The sequence below is a fragment of the Lepidochelys kempii genome, chromosome 4, assembly GCF_965140285.1.
Source record: "Lepidochelys kempii isolate rLepKem1 chromosome 4, rLepKem1.hap1, whole genome shotgun sequence".
Lineage (NCBI taxonomy): Eukaryota > Metazoa > Chordata > Testudines > Cheloniidae > Lepidochelys > Lepidochelys kempii.
Genome location: NC_136383.1, coordinates 30,139,903 through 30,157,337, shown reverse-complemented (window position 1 = coordinate 30,157,337; position 17,435 = coordinate 30,139,903). Strand labels below are relative to the sequence as shown.

The 17,435-nt window shown below is 40.7% G+C and overlaps 1 protein-coding gene across 20 annotated transcripts in view; it reads left to right on the top strand.

The window, feature by feature from the left end:
- The window catches only part of TBCK (TBC1 domain containing kinase), a 280,573-nt gene that overhangs the window by 125,566 nt on the left and 137,572 nt on the right, over nucleotides 1-17,435 (top strand). For all 20 annotated transcript variants that reach the window (XR_012158526.2, XR_012158524.2, XR_012158514.2 and 17 more), the window contains one exon: nucleotides 2,421-2,596. Coding sequence is in view for 1 of the 20 variants with exons in the window: in XM_073340839.2 (XP_073196940.2) it covers nucleotides 2,421-2,596 (176 nt within the window). In the remaining 19 variants the exon portion in view is untranslated. The remainder of the gene's footprint in view (nucleotides 1-2,420; nucleotides 2,597-17,435) is intronic.

Here is a 17,435-nt window from a genome sequence, read left to right as displayed (position 1 = left end):
TTTATTGTAAAAAATTAAAATTTAGGGAGGAGAGGGCCATTGCTACGGGCCAAGATTTCCAAAAGTGACTTGTGATTTTTTTGAGTGCCTCAATTTTTAGATGCCCATCTTTTGAGACTTCTTGTAGGGGCTCAGTTTTCAGAGAGTGTGTGTTTAGCAGGCTCCCTTAAGATGTCTCCAGGTGTACACCAAATATGTAGGCAACCAAAATCACTTGTCACTTTTGAAAATCTAAGCCCAAATGTCAAATATTTTCATGCCGGTTTAAAATTCCTCTCCTTCCTTGACTTTTTTGTTTTAACAGCTTAGGGGTATATGTAGACTCTTATGTCCTCCCACAATTCTCTCTGTTTACTTGGGCACTGTTGGAGGTGGAGGTGCTCAGATGCCTTTTTACACTTGCTAAGGCATCCTACTTTTATCTCCCTTCACACACAAGTATTGCTGAAGTTTTCCTAACAGTCGTGTAAAACATTCCAAGAATCCCAGGTGTAGGGGATATAATTCATGATAGAATCAGGCTGGAACTGTCTCCCTACGGAAAAATAAGAGGTTGTAAACATGTCAGAGAATTTAGTTGAAGTTCTCATCTCCATACAAATAAACTGAGCCTTTTAAAATCTGAGCAAAATCTGTGTAATATCAATGACTTGGAACCTGTATTCTGAGCCATAGAATTGGTGAAGTTTTGCAAACTTTGCTTAAATCAGAAAGCCTGCATTAGTTTTGCCACTTTCTCAGATTTTCCTGGAAGATATTACTAAACAGAAACTTTTTACCAAGTCACCTGTAAAATGAAAAATTAGTAATTAAATTGACTAGTAATACATTATATAAAAGAGTGCATTTTGTTGTCAAAGAACTTGACATACAATACCCCTGAGAAGAATGATCCTGCATGAAAACCCTTGAGTTGGAAGAACGGAGGCTGTGATTTTATCCATGGCCACAGCAGGATGCTTGTTAGAGCTGACATTAGAACCCAAAAAGAAAAGGAGTACTTGTGGCACCTTAGAGACTAACCAATTTATTAGAGCATAAGCTTTCGTGAGCTACAGCTCACTAATTCTTAGCTCCCAGCCTGTACTCGTTAAGTCCCTCAGTCAAGAAAGCATTTTAGCACAGTGACTTTAAGGGGACTTAAGCGTGTGCTTAAAAGTTAAGTACTTTTCCTGAATAAGGATGGCTTCCTAAATAGTCCAAGTCTTTCTCTTTAAACATCAAAAAAAAAAAATTGGAGTAAGTAGTCCTGTCTAACTAAAATATTCTACCTTAAGTTCCAGCCTAAACTTGGTAGTGTCATAATGAATTGTTGTCCATCCCAGAGATATCTAGAACTGATACATCCAGTGCCGGTCGTACTTATGTCATGTCTTGTGAACTGTTATAAGATGAAGGTTATGGTAATTCTACACACTTGTTAATTTGTCCCGTTTATGAGACTGAAGGTCTGGTGAAACAAATCAACTGGTCCTTTTGCTGTGCTCAAGAAACCATATACTCTTATTAACTGCTTTGGTCAGAACTGCAACACCCTTGCTTTCAAAACATACATAGCCCTGATGTTATCACTTCTGAAATGATGTTTGTCATAGTATCACTTTTGGTTACACATTTCTTCATTCTGCTTTGATAATTTGCAACTGGTGATAGCTTATTTTATATTTTAAAACATTCCCAAGTTCAGTCATGTTGTGTCATGTACTTCAACCAGTATGCTGCCCTGTGAGCTGCAGCCATTTTTGGATTGAATTCAAAGTAAGACTAAGACAAATCCATTTTGTGTGCCATCAAGCACGAAATAATGTTGAGATTTCCTGTTTTCCAGTAGACAGCATATAATTTTGTCAAAAATAGCAGGCAACACAAAGTTCAAATTCAAGTTCAAAGTCAAGTTTCACTGGACTCTTTTAATCTGGGAAGTAATAGCTTTTAACAACTGTAACCATGACAAAGAGGGCATTGATTTTTGGATCAGCTGAAAGTTCATGCATCATGTAAATAGATGTTACTTGACTTGCTTTCCATTGTACATCTACATTTATGAGCATTTTGGTTTACAGTATGCCAACAAATTTTACTGAAGTATCTTTACTATATAAGTAATTCTATTAATCTATTAAAATATCCCTATAGCTTCAATTGGTTATGGTACTTTTTCACTTCCTGTCTTAAACAGTTGTATAAATGTAACTTTGCTGCCACTTTACATTCCTGAGGTGGCGGCATTTCAGAGGTGGATAAAATTAATCCCTATATAATTTGTCTGTAAAGTCTCTTGGATGTCTTTTGAATAAAAATTAACTAAATAGTTACTAAAAATTGAAGATGTGTTTTCAGCAGTTGTTTCACTGGTCTAACTTTCTGATTTTACTAACTTTCACATCTGGGTTTTTGCTTGTTCTTCAATCCTTGGTCAGAAATTGACATTGAACGTTGTGTCCGTGAATCAGTCAACCTTTTTTGCTGGACCCCTAAGAGTGCAACATACAGACAACATGCACAGCCTCCAAAGCAAGCCAGTGAGGGCAATGGCTCAAGAGGTTCAATGTCCTGCTTCACAACAGATTATCAGGATGCACCTAAAAGTGACCTGGTGAGTGTTTTAGGATTATGCTTTCCTGGCTCCTTGAGAAAAAGGTGTAGTGTTAAGGGTAACACTACAAAAAAAAACTTTATTAAGAAAATCACACCTCTGTTGTTGTTTTTATTATTATCTGTTGTTATATTGTAATTCAGGTTTAGCTTCTTTTAATGCAATACTGTATTATTATTCATTAATAAACATGTATATTGTTAGCTCCTAAAGACCTCAAATATGTTGGGATCTCATTGTGCTAGTCATTATGTATACACATAATAAGTGACAGTCCCTGCCCCTAAGAATTTGCGGTCTAAAATACAGAATCTTTAAATGTAATATTTTAAAATGCCTTAGATCTTCCTAAAATAGGTTTTCTGGAAAAGGTGTATTATGAAGGTCTTATGTTCATCATACAAGATTGGCAGTATTACAACTTGTGAGTTAGTGAAACTAGAAATGAGTTGCACCGATTATCCTAACCAACTGACAAGAATGTGTGTGTAATAAACTGTTTGTATATTAATTGATTTCTTTCTACACTTTGTATTGCATTTAGTGCCCATAAAAGTGAGGGATTAGTGGTGTTGGTTTGATCTAACCACAGTGCAGAAAAGGGATGTGTTAAAATTCTCCACTTGGCTTTGCTAGTGCACTTCAATCCTTACTTGAAACATCCTTACTCTTTTGTTGTTGGATTTCCTCAAGCAGAGACTAATTGTTCTGAATGGTTTTGTGATGTGACCAGATGAGACTACACCTATCTCCTTTCCCCTGGTGACCCAAGATAGATTTTAACTCTCCATAGATGAAAAGTATTGCTTAACCTGACATCTCTGTAATCATGGTTTTCATGACTGATATTGTTACAGTCCCAATAACGTTTATGGTTACAAAACCCAAAATTTTTCCCTTCAAAGAGCACTCGTATGAGTGGTGAGTGAAAAGTGTGTACTTCTAAGAGAGAGAATGGTGGTTTACTTGATTAAAATATTTTATTGTTGGAGTATGTGCCTCAACAGTAAAAATGGAAAGGGGACAACATTGGTGTGTGTACTGGATCCAATTGGGTATCACCCTTATTTTCCTCTGCAGTGTGAATTTTTTTTCCCACCCCAATCGTGGCTTTTAGTTTCAAAGTCCTCGCATACCTGCTGCGTATATGTCTATGTACTTCCTGTCCTACGTAATGAGTAAGACCTCGTGACCTTCCCTACAAGGTAACAAAGTGTCATTCTAGCACATTTTACAAATATGGTAATGCAGAAGTTGCACAAATTCATTTCAAGCAGAGCTAGGAGTAGAGCCTGAGGTCTCCAGTACAGAAGACCTAAGTCTCTTCCACTCAGCCTGCTGTTCTGCCAAATCTGTGGGGCTGGGAGTCCTGCCTGCAACTGCTGCTCCAAACACCTGGAACTGTTGAAGGTTGAGAGGTGTGTTTGTTTTGAGGAACAGTTTATTGCAGTGAATGAAAACAGCTCCTTGTGGGAGGCAGTGCCTTCCTCCCCACCTGTACGTGTTGAACCTTCTGATTTTTGCTCTGGTTTTGATATCAAGGTGATCTTTTAATTTTTGTTTCAGTACCATTTTGATCCTAAAGCTGCTGTAAGAAATGTGCCAGTAAAATTATTTTATCTTGTGCCAGGACATCCTCCTACCCCATCTCCACTCTTTCGGCTCTGTAAGCGTTTTATTTCCATAACAGAGTATTATCAAGGGCCTGTCTGCAGGACTATGAGCAAGCTCTTGCTACTGAAGAAGAATAGTGAAGGGAGTAAAGTTTCCTTGAGAGGGTCAGGAAACTTTGCACTAATGCAAGACAGGCTGTGGTCACTTTTGATTGCTTTTTCCATCTGGCATGTCACGTTACAGTTGCTGTTCAAATCTTGTAAGTGAGCAGATCTTGGGTAATAGTGTGTGAATGAGTCCCTGTGTTTTCTGTTACATTTTTTCACAAAGAATAGATTTGTATTCTGTAGCAATTTTGCTTGGCAAAAATAATTTCCAGATGTTCCCTTGTAGCTTCTCTTACTCTAGCCTGATAGTTATTTCATTGTCAAATATGCCACCTTAGATTAAGGACATCGGGCTATTTTAAACTTTCCTTCTTCAGCAAATGCTCAAATCTCCTGTTGAGTTTTGCAAAAGATTTTAAAATAATTTGAATTTGTATCACATCTTGAATCAGAATTTTTGCAGAGCTGGCATTGCAGTTGCTTACACAAAGTACATTATTATTCAGTAAGTTATGTTAGGCCATTAGAGTTGCTTCCATCTGTTCTTTCTTAACCATTCAGAAGTCAAGGCAATAAAGTGTGTGGCTTAAATGTACCTTACTATCGCAAATAGGTTTTTCAACCTCAGTATCATCCTCTGACAAGCACAAATATTTCAATATTTTTGTTTTACATTGTAATACAAAAATGAAGGATGGAACTTCTATAATCTCTTTACAAAAGTGAAAAGCTAAATATAAAACTGAAGAGGAGCAACACATTGGCTTAGCCCTTGTGGACTATAATCTTTCACAGTAATATCTTAACTTAATAACAGGAGCTCCAGCTGCTTATTTCTCATTATAGTAATTAAGGCTACAGTTGAGATTAGGGTTCAAATACCAGTAGGTTTACAGTTTCTTCAAACTGTTTTTTCCCTAGGCCTGGCAGCACTACTTTAAAAGTCCACATTTCTGCATTTTGGTCAGTCCTCTGCTCTGAGATGGAAGAGTGCTTAGCATATCATAGTCGTGGGATCTGCTTCTTTAAGTTGAAGAATTCATCCCCTGCTCAGGTCATGAAGTATTTGGCTGTGGAGTCACATCAGTGTGTTTTGGGCACTTGCCTGTAATATATATGAGCTCCTAAGGATGGTATCTCTTTATTTCTGAAATATCAAGGTGGCCATGTTAGTGGTCCTCACTTGAGCTACAAGGGTTTTAAAGACAGGGTCTTTATCCATTTAACTTGAATATTTTATTTTCCATTAAGGTAAAATAGTACTGAGAAACATGGAAAAATTAACTACCTGGAGCAGTTATTTCACATGTTATAAGACTTCTACCTTTTACTCAAACACAAACTCCAAGAAGAAACACAAATGGCATACTTTGGGCATTGGCCAGACACTGGAGATGTACTGTACTTCAACAAAACTGAACAATTTGGAAAAACTACTGACTTATTGATAAGCTTCCAGCGGAAACAGAGGAAAGAATTCACTAGGGTTCTATTTCCAAATGGATATGTAATTGTGTCAGGGAGATGTATAAGGCTAAGGGACCTTCTGACACAGCATGTACTCTTCCAGATCAGTTATGATATCCTGGACTGAATAGTCTCGAAGACCTTCAAGGCCCAACATTCTTAAAACACTACATACTCAATGTCCAGGACTCAGTAATTTGCAGTAATGTGCAGATAACCTGTGTCCCCCTTCCCTATTCTGCTAGACACAATCTCTTTTTTGCTCTCTGTTCATTAACCACAACTGGTTGCTTCCCAAAAATAAAGGATGTAGAGACTTGCATCTCCAAAGAAAGCTGTAGCTCATGAAAGCTCATGCTCAAATAAATTGGTTAGTCTCTAAGGTGCCACAAGTACTCCTTTTCTTTTTGCGAATACAGACTAACACGGCTGTTACTCTGAATCCAAAGAAAATGTTATCCTAACTGTCCTTTTCTCTTTTCTGAGATGGCAATGATCTGACCCCTTTTATTTTTGAGAAGGTTTTCTTTTGAATTTTTTCACCTCAAGTGTCTACTGTTCACTGACAGAGCTGTATTCTCATGCAAGGCTTTGTCCAGTATGTTTATCCATAGTGTACATAGTTACGATCATTTCAGTAATTTTCACATCAATGTAATTGTTATAATAAAAATGTTCCTGTAGCACATTTGTTTCCAATCTGAGGGGTTGCAGACACTTTTCCCTTTCCTTATGGCTAGATGGGGGTGGGGGAATGTCTTGAACCATATGGGAGAGTGTCCTGACAATTTTTTGGGCCTGTCTTAGGAAAGGACATTGAAAGAGACTGGCTTGTTTAGGCTAGTAAAAAGAAGTCTGCAAGGAGATATGATTGTTCTCTGTTAATACATTAGGGAGGGTAAATACCAGGAAGGATGAAGAATAAATGGATATAAACTGGCCATGAATAATTTTCTAATCTTCAGAGGTGAAGTTCTTGAACAGTCTCCCAGTAGGTGTTGTGGGGGCAAAATACGTAATTTAGTTTTGAGAGAGAGCAGGATAAATGTATGAGTTTGCTTGTATGACTAGGTTGCCTGTGATAGTAGAGGGCAGACAGAGCTCAGCAACCCTGCAAGCTCACTTCTGGTTTGTCTTATGGTCCTAAAAGCTCATGCTTCAGAGCTTCAGCTGGCCACCTGCTGGAGTCAGGAAGGGATTCCCTGCTCCATTTAATTCTGTTTGTCCCCTCCGTCTGAAGCTTTAGGGATGGCTATGGCTGGAGATGAGACAGTGTCTGAGAGGGGCTCTGAGGTAAGCATTCTTTCTCAGGCTCTTGTCTGGCTGGTTCTTGCTCACATGCTGAGGATCTAACAGATCACTCTATGGGGGTTGGGAAGACATTTCCCTGCACATCAGATTGGCAATGAGCTTGTTTTTCATCTTTCCCTGCAGTGTATGTATGGGTGTATGTCACTTGCCAGGATGATCTGGGTATATCTCACTTAATCACTGGTGTTGAAAGCCTTAACAATTCACCCTTTTGAACCTCTGACTTCAATATCGGCATTCTGTCCCTCCAACCAAACTTGTTTTCTGGTCACCATTACATTTGCAAAGCGAGTGTCAGGGGTGGCAACGTCCTCCATGCATGTTCCACAATGCCGAAGTGGTGCTGGGAACTCCACAATCATTTCTCCCCAAAGTTCACTCTTTTTTCCATGCCTCTCAGGAGATTATTCTTCCCTTGTTCTGTCCCAGGCCACAGCATCCGGCCAAGAAGCCGTGATACAACTTGAGCATCAGAGGAGCACTAAAGAATTGCACTAAACATACAGAATCCACAAGAAGGGCAGACACACTGTCTCCTTTCATCCAAAGTGTCAAGGACTTGAAGCTTTCAAGCTATCCATTGCTATGTGGCTCACACTGTGCATCCTGGGCGCCTATAAGGGTATCAAGCATCCCTGTTCCAGAAGAAATCAAAGCACAGTCCAGATCATCTATAGAAACCTCATGGGATGAACAAGCAAGTGCTTCCACCACGGAGATATGCAGAGCACCACATGGGCATCGACTAACATGTTTATCAGACACTATAAAGTGGAGATCGTCATTTGCAGAGGCCTTCTTTGGCAGGAAGGTGCTACAGGTGGTGGCCCAGTATTGCCTTTTGACTAACATTAGTGGGTGGGATTCCTTTTCTAGCTCATTCTATTTACTTTTTCCTTATCCCTCCCTACTTCTGTTTCACTGCTTACTACTTCCCAGACATAACAGAGTTGTGGCAGACGCTGGGCTGCAGAATGGAAAATTTCGTACCAGATAATTTCCTTTCTGCTAGTAGCATCTCCCACAATTCTACCCAGCCTGCATGGCTCTTAAGCCAAGGGGTCAGCTTTGCATAGTAATGTCCAAATAAAGACAATTGCCTGCTGTACGTGGTTAATAAGTTGGCATTTGATGATGTAAATCTATTTCTACAAGTTTCACCCGGCTTTGGAATGACTCATCTGGCGACAAAGGAGACATGGCCAGCAAACACTGTGCTGCAGCTTTGATCCACTTCTGGAAACTTCAGTGTGTTGGGGAGCAGCCCGGACATAACAGAATTGTGGGGGATGCTGCTAGCAGAAAGGAAATTATTGTGTAAGGAATTTTCCATTCTGTGTTTTACAGAAGGGGGAAGCCAAGGCATAGAGCTTGTAACTTGCTCAAGGCCACAGAGAACGCTATTGTTAAAGCCATGACCAGATATTGGGACTACTTGATTCCCCATCCAGTGCTTAAACCACTGAACCACATTTGTTGTTAAATTATGATTTGTATTATTGCAACATCTAGCATACATTTATTTGTATTACCTAGACATGGACCAGAACTCTATTCTGCTAGGTGCTGTACAAACACAGAACAAAAAGGGTCCTGGCTCCAGAGAGCTTACAATTGAAATATAAGGTAAGAGATGTTAGAGAGCTTATTCCTTCACTCTCCCACTTCCCTGGTCCTTCTCGCATGAACAGAGAGCAACAACACCCGAAGTCCGAAGGTGCAAACAATTCAATGTTTATTGGGGTGAACTTCCAGCAAGCTTCAATACAAGTTCCTTTTTCCTTATTTTCGAATCCCAACTTACTTCCTGTTTGCCCCTAATTTATATAGTAATATTCTTAGCTATACCTTAACCAATCATTCTACTGAAATTTAACTAACCAATCCTAACATATTGTAACATGATTAGCTAACCAATTATACCCCACCACCTTAATTAGTTTACACCCAGCAAAATTAATTATACAGCAGACAGAAACAATCACAGAACCAGACAGAGACCATGCCAATAAACAATAGCAAAATGGGAACTATAATGACAAAACAATACAGAAGTGAGGATTTCACAACTACATCTATAAAGACATAAGAGTTTCCCAGCTGTGTCTATTGATAAGTGAGTTCTTACCAGTCAGAAAACTATCAACCTCAATTTTCTTTTACATCTTCTAGGCACTTCCCTTTCTCTGGAGATGATAGGCACTATCAGGACAGCATTGTATTCCTAACAGCCCAATAGCACCTTCTTTCAATGTGACTACTTTGGAATGTGAGAATGTGACCGGTCGCTTCCCAGCTTATGGCTGCCTCTGTCGCTTACCCAAAGGCCTTAGCCTAAGAACAGGGCTTCAGACTGTCACAGTAAGAGAAGGACCTTACACTTGCAGACAGTGATTTTGATTCTTTCTTTTATACCTCTAACTAGCCAAGTGATAAGAATACACCTAAATTCTTAAAGTACAGGCCTTTACAGACAGGCCTGAATATCTATATCCTAACAAGAGACAACACAGGGATACAGACACACCTGGGAGTACAAGAAAGCAATGAGTCATTTGTCAGCATGAAAGGCAGTGGTCAAAACACACTTGCAGCCTCACTGTTGTCAAGCTTTTTATAGGCATCATGACAAAGCAGAGTGTTGAGGGATTTCAAGGAGATGATGAGGTAGCTTTCTGGATGGTTACAGGAGTCCCCCTGAGCGTGATGGGAGTTTCCCCTGACGGTGCTTGTTTGAAAATGTAACAAGTGAGAGATGGAGGCTGGCATCCTTGGCCAATTGAAGGCAGGAGTTGACCTCTCCGTAGTGAATGAGAGATGATAGGTAAGGTAGGGATAGATGAGCCTTGAAGACCCCTGAAACTGAAGACAAGTTGCGGGTGTTTAATGCGAAAGAGAAGGGGAAGCCAATGGAGGGATGCAAAGAGATTATAATAGCTTTTTTAAAACTGTTCCCTCTGGTAGTAAGTGAACAAGGGCCTTCTTTGCAGAGGGCTTGTCCATATAGACAGCTTTTGCTTGCCTGTGGTCAGTCAGCACAAGGAGATCCAAAACTAAGAGAACAGTAGGCATGTGTGAAATAGTCTGGTAAGATATTTTTCTTAACCTCGAAAAAAGTTCCACTGTCTGAGCCAAAGTACTGGTTTTATCAGAAAAGCCTCTTTGATGTTGCTCCACAATTCCTTTCACACCCCTAAAGGACTCTGGATTATACTAGATTTATATTGGAACTCTCTTATTTTTATATAATTCTTTTCATGCCATGAGCTGTATTTCCCCTGAAGCCAGCAATAGACTCATCCAATCTACCAGTGCCAAGGAGTTAAGCAAATGTTTATGCTATGTAACACAAAAGAGAAAAAATTAGTATTGTAGTTTCAGCTGCTTTCCTTTTTGTTGTTTTTATTTTCCTTCTCCCTCCTAACACATGTTGTATTTTATGTGGAGTGCTTCAGTGTGAGGGCTGTGTCCCTTCTGAAACTGAAGGGAAATCAGGCTTTCCAGGTACTACTGCAGCATACTAGTTTACCTGTACATTCTAACATGGTAAAGACTTATGAATATACTCAGTTGTTTTAATGATTATGAGAATATGAATAATGTGGACAATTGTACCATGAGGGAGCTATTCAATAGGAAGGTGTAGTCTATAAACATGTTCATTTTTATGTACTGTAGTTTTTTGGCAGACTTCCAGTCATGCGGGTATGGAAGTTAGTGTGTCTAGTGATCATAAGGGGCACCTGGGGAGTTTAGACTCCTGAAACCAATTTAGTCTGTCACTGGCCAGCAGGAGTCATGTTAGTCTTCAAGTAATGTTTCTAAAAGTTCTTTGAGATCTTTAGATGAAAGGTATATGTAAGTACAAAGTAATGTTGTTGTTCTCTTAATCCTAGGGCCATCTTTCCTTTGACTTCCTCACCTACCTTTCGTAATAAGATTTGCTGCCAGGGAGAATTTGCTGCCATTGCCAGTAATGGGGCCAGATTCTAATCTTCAGTGTACAGCACAATCAGTAGTGGATTTCAGAAAATCCAATGTATTGCAAATCTAGCTCTTACAAGCAAATTTCTCATGACCCCTCCTAACTGCCTTTCCACTCCCTGAAACAAGGCACTACTTCTGCAGTATGCTTGTTTCTCCACTAACCTGGTCTCCAGTTTCATAATGACATTTATCTTTTGAGGTTGGGTGTTTAGGAGTGGGAACAGATGGAAAATGGCACCCTTGATGGAAAAAACACAGGCTTTATTATGACTTTTAAAATTTCAGTGTTTAATTCTAAACACTGACTGTCTCGCCATGTATTTGTATTTTTCTTTAAGCTGCTTGACTTGGTCTCTTGAGTGCTTTTTATTGACTATCCAAATATTTGCATAGTATATGTCAGAATGTTACAGTACTTTGGTTACCAATAAAATTAGAAGTGTTTGCCCCGGGTAAGTATTTTTCTCCCCAAACTATCAGCTGGTAAAATTAAACCTGTTTTTTACCCTTACTTAACTTTCTTGTTAGTGACATATAATTGCAGCTGCTTTAGAAGGCTCAGAAACCTACCTCCTCCCTAGACGTCCCAAATATGTAGCTTAATCTTTTACTCTTTCAGCCATAAAACATGTTTCTACTGAGATATTATCTAAAAAGGAGAGAGAAATGTGTCCCCTTTCAAGAGGATGCAATATGGCCTCAGATGGAGTATCTACCAAGCCTACTTTCAGCTTAGGTACAGCTTAGCCTTTTAGTGTTGTTTAGTTATTTTATTGGTTTGTGGGTCTTTTATTTGACTAAAGGTGACCTTTTTTCCCCTTTCAGACACCTCTTCCTTCCCCACCTCTCTTCTTGGGGGCTGTTGTCATTGCCGTCACCATGATATGCCAGGATCCCCAGGCTTGAAGAGCTGCCACCTGCCAGGAGTTCATTTCAGTTAGTGATGGATGTTCTAGGTGCCTCCACTGTTTGAAAGAGACCCACATACCTAATAGTGTAACATGTGCACATCTTTTAAAAGCAGATCTAGAAAAAACAGGAAAATCAAATTTAGACCCCTCATGAGGGAGCAAGCCCTGAGGCCAGCCTCTGATCCAGGTTCAGAGGAACCTATACAATGGCTTTTGAATGTACTTCAGTGCTCCATCCAATACCAGGTTCTGCTCACCGAGATCTTTGCAAGAGGAGGGCACCAAAGGGAACTAAAAGTCTCCAAGGAAGAGAAGTTCTAGATCTCCCACCCGAGAGCCTTTTTAAAAAAAAAAATAATTTTGGAGACCTCAGGTACCATTGAGGCACATTCCCCAGGAGCCACAGTACCAAGCATACTTCGGTATCCAATCCATTGTTAGTGCAAACTAAATATGATTGCTCCACCAGCGATTCTAAGCACTCTGCCCTTAAAAAACTGGTGCCATCTCTGGACCCCTCTGAACTACCCATGATACTTAAACTGATGCCCCAGAAACCGTCAACATCAGACATGTTCCATCCAAGCAGTGTACTTGGCACCAGCACCATCTTTCAGAGCAGATCAACCAAAGCAGTCAGCACCCTTGGTTTCTATGCAAATTGCGGAGCCTTTAACCTCAGCTCAAGTATGCTCCAGTACTGCAAGAGTTCAGATACTCCAGACACATCTTTGTTTCAGATGAGCTATAGTCTTCATCTGTAATGGTATCAAACATTTGCTGGTACTGAAATATAGTGGCTCACCGAGACCTCATCTTTCTCCAGTACCTCTCAGGTCCCTGGTACTTATCACGTGGGGCAGGCAGTCATCTTAACTCATATTGTCTGCCCCACCTGTGGTCTGTGTTGAAGATGATTCCTCTGATTCTCAGATTTCTGTCCAGGGATCTCTGTGTACCACAAAAGGGATGTCTCTTCTGTCACCTACCCAGAAAAGAAATTTCCAAGGGAGAAACAATTTTGTGCACCTTCTCGTTGGTTTAAGCAATGCTGGATGCCACCTTCTGTACCTTATGGTTCCCCTCAGTGGCCACATTGAGAATTGTGGCTTGCTTATTGCCAGCAGCTCTTGAGAGCTCCTAGCTACTCCTGTAGGGAGCAGAGAAAGACATTTGCCTGTTCCTTCACTTCTCAACAGCCTCAGCCTCAGGAAGAAAATTTTGAGGAACAAGGCATCACAAAAGGATCACGAAGAGGTGAAACGTTAAGCAAATATCTCATTGTCATAGCCAGATGAGGCTATAAAGCCTCCATTACCTACTTTCGTAGATGACTTAAGCAGGTTTAGGAGCTGAGAAAGCATATATACTTGATGCTTTCTGCACAAGTAGTGTTACCAGTGAATTAGTTATTTTATTACTGGAAACTGCCACTACCGTCTGGAAGACTCTTGCCATGGCTCCCCTTCCATTTAAGTGGGCAGTTTTTGTTTTCCCCATCCACCACCAAATTCTTTAGTTGTGGAGGCAGTCAATGAGTGTGGCAGCCAACACCATGCGAAGTCTACGCCTTACAATCAGAACTGAAGTGACTCAATCTGTTAGGTCGTAAGAGTTTTCAGGAACCCTGCAGTTCAGGATCACGAATTGTCAAATTCTAATGACAAAGCACAGTCACACCAATTATGGCGGATTCAAACAGCTTTATTGAACATCTTCCTTGGGAACATTGAGAACTGCTCAAGGCCATCGTAGCCAAAGGTCAGCTTTCAGCAAGAATCTCATTGCAGACCTCCCTAGATGCAGCTAATGCTATGGCTCAATCAGTCTCCACTGTGGTTGCATGCGTTGAGCATCTGCAGATGTCCAGTTTTGCTTGGGAGGTCCGATATACTGCAGACGATCTCCCTTTTGATGAACTCTTTTCAGACTCCACGGACAAATTTGTATATCCTTTAAAAAGATCCCACGGCCACACTCCGGTCTCTTGGAATATATATGCCTGCAAATAAAAGGAAATTTAGTAGAGTGCAGAGACCCTGACTAGCCCAATTTTCTAACTATCATAGATTTACAGAACCACCTAGAAAGAGGCTGAGATATCAGAAGAAGAAACCTCCTACCACAACTAACAACACTACCCAACTGTCATCTTCAACCAAATGACTATTTTGATGGCTGTGTCGAGGGTCCAGAACTTCCCCATGTCCAGTAGCTTCAGCTGCACTACCTTCATAGATAAGCTTTCCCATTTTTGACCAGCATGGGAACACGTTGTCGATATACAACACGTTGGAGCTTATAACATCCGGTTACTCCATCCATTTTACCTCCATCTCCCCATCCTATCTCCTAACCCTGTCCCGTTTCAGGGACGCATCTCACAGACTTGCTGAGACATGAATTCATCCCTTTCCTAAGCATAGGGACCACACAACCAGTTCCAGTCCAGCACAGAGGGAATGGTTTCTTTTCAAGTATTGTCTGGTTCCAAAAAAGAACAGGGAATGGAGATCGATTTTAGATCTTAGACTCCTGAACACCTTTGTGAAATCACAGAAATTCAGGATGGTGACTCTCGCAGCGGTAATTCTATCATTAGATTACAGTGATCGGTTCTCGGCCCTTGACCTTCAGGACGTATATTTTTCACATCACAGTTCACCCCTCTCACAAAAGGTTTCTCCACATCACAGTCGGTCAGGACCACTTTCAGTATCTAAGTGCTTCCTTTTGACCTATCTGCCTCCCCAAATGTACTCTTAAAGGTCCTGGCAGTAGGAGCCACCTACCTTCATTGTGTGGGGATAATAGTCTTTCCATACTGTAATGATTGATTTGCAAAGGCTGGTCTTACAATTAAGTTTGTTCTGCAGCGAAGACAGCTATGTCCCTGTTCGACAGATTAGGTCTTCAACTCACTTTTGAAAAGTCCACTTCAACAGACTGACTGTTTTTAGGGGCCTCTCTAGATGACATAAAAGCCAGGGCTTACCTTTCTTCGAATAGGTTTACGATATTATAAAGATTCAAATAAGTCCACAGACATTTTTAAAGAATTGCCTCCAACTGCTAGGGTACATGGCAGCATGTACCTTTAGGTTACATCTGCACTGTTTCCATGGACAGCTAAAAACAGTTTATACCCAGAACGCACACAGTGTGGACGGGATGGTTTCTGACCCTCATTGGGTTCTGGACTCATGCAATTAGTGGAAGAACCTATCCAAAGTGTGTGCAGAAATTCTGTTCAACCAATCGACTCTGTCACCATAACTTCAGATGCATCCTTTATGGGATGGTGAGTGCACCTGCCCCCCCGCCCCTCCACAATCATTCAGGGCAAATGGACATCTCTGCGTCAGCCTCCTGGAATTAAGAGCAGTCTGGAACACCTGTCTAGACTTTCTTCCACTCTTCAGAGGCTAATCTGTAAAAATCATGATCGTGAACATAGCCTGCATGTTTTACATAAACCACCAGGGGGAGTGAGATCTCCATACCTCAGTGCCAAAATAATAAAACTATGGAACTGGTGTATAGCCATCCACATCTTCATCTCAGTCTCTTAACTTCCAGGCATTCATACTACCATGGCTGACAATTTGAGTCAGCACTTCTCTCAAGATTATGAGCGGGAACTTGACTATCAGACAGACATTTCTAACTTTGAGGTTCCCAGAAATGGACTTCTTCCAACAGAAAGTTCAAGAAATTCTGCTTGAAGGGAAGACTGGGTCTTTAGTCCTTGGATTCTTGGACACAGGGCCTCCTCTACATATATCCACCCACACCCCTCCTCTTAAACAAGATCAAGCAGGACAAAGTCAGGTTCCTTCTAACTGCATCGATTTGCCTGAGACCTTTACCTGATTTATCTTGCTTCTTGATGAACTTTACTCCTCCCAACCATTCCCCATCTGCTGTTGCAGAATTCCAGTCAGACACTCCATCCCAACCTGAGCATGCTCTGAGTCAAAGGCTCCTCAGTGGTTCTCAGGGATAGAGATTTTGTGTTTGGCAGAAGTACGACAGGTAATATTAACCTGTAAGAAGGTATTTATGTGAAACACCTTCAGAAATGAAAATGATTTTTCCCTTGGTATGTCTTTTTACCGTTTTTGCCTGTTCATTCTTCCCTCTCCATGGTTCTTGATTATTTGTTGGAATTAAAAATGTCAAATCTTTTCATGAGTTCTATCAGGGTTCATGCAGTGGCTATTACAGCCTTTCATTCATCTGTAGAGGGATTCTCAGTGTTTGCCCACCCCATGACAGCAAAATTCATCAAAGGGTTGACCAACTTTTTCCCTTAGATTAGAGATACCGCCCCTGTAATGGATTTAAACTTGGTCCTTAATTGCCTTATGACTGCTCCCTTCATTGGCTACCTCTTCCATACTTTCACTTGTCTATGAAGATGGCTTTCTTGGTGGCTCTCCCTTTTGCTAAAAGAATTGGTAAAATGTGAGCTTTAATTCTCTCTCTACAGTATTCTTCAGAGAAGAAGTTTTGTTGCAAACACATCCTTAGTTTTTTACCTCTCAAGTATTTTCTCAATTAATCCGATTAATCACCTTCCAGGTCTTTTTTCCACCCCGAACCTGTACCAGACCAAGGAGGAAGCTGCCTCCATTCCTTATATGTCAGAAGAGTGTTAACCTTCTATTTTGTCAGAACCAACCATTTAGAAAATCTCCCAGACTGTCTTGTTTCATTTGCAAACAGATCCAAATGAGCCACAGTTTCCACTCCAGACTCTCACAGTGCGTGTATTGTCTCTTCTTATGAGGCTCCCAACATTCAACCTCCTTCTAGAGTACTAGCCCATTTCTACAAGATCCCAATCTACTTCTGTGGCACTATTGAAAGATATTCTAGTTTCTGAAATTTGTAAAGCTGCAGCCTGGACCTCAGTACACAATTCCTCCAAGCATTATGGTTTGGTTCATACTTCCAGATCAGACACTGTGGTTGGCAATGTAGTAATCTCTCTTCAGTGTTAGATCCACTCAGAAGCCCCTTCTTCTCTCCAGGCATACTGCTCAGGAGTTTGGTGAAGTGGACTACCCATTGGAACACTACTCAGAGAAGGAGGGGTTACTCCACCTTCTTCAGTAACTGGAGCTACTTGAGCTGTGTGTCCTTCTGGATGCTCCACCTCCTGGCCTCCTTCCCCTCTGCTTCAGGGTTTCATTTTGCAGGATTTCAAGGAAGAGAAGGAACAAACAGTAACTGGTATAGTGGAGAATAAAAATATGGGACCTAATCTTTCTCTCCTCCCATGCCTGGAACTCATTGAAGGAAGGAGTTGTATGCTGGAGAAATGAAGGATCAGGTCTGTAATAATACATTAAACGTGCATTAAACATGCACAGCCAAGAAATGTTGATGGCAAATATTGAAAGAACTAAAATAAAAATATTCATCATGGTTGAGCTG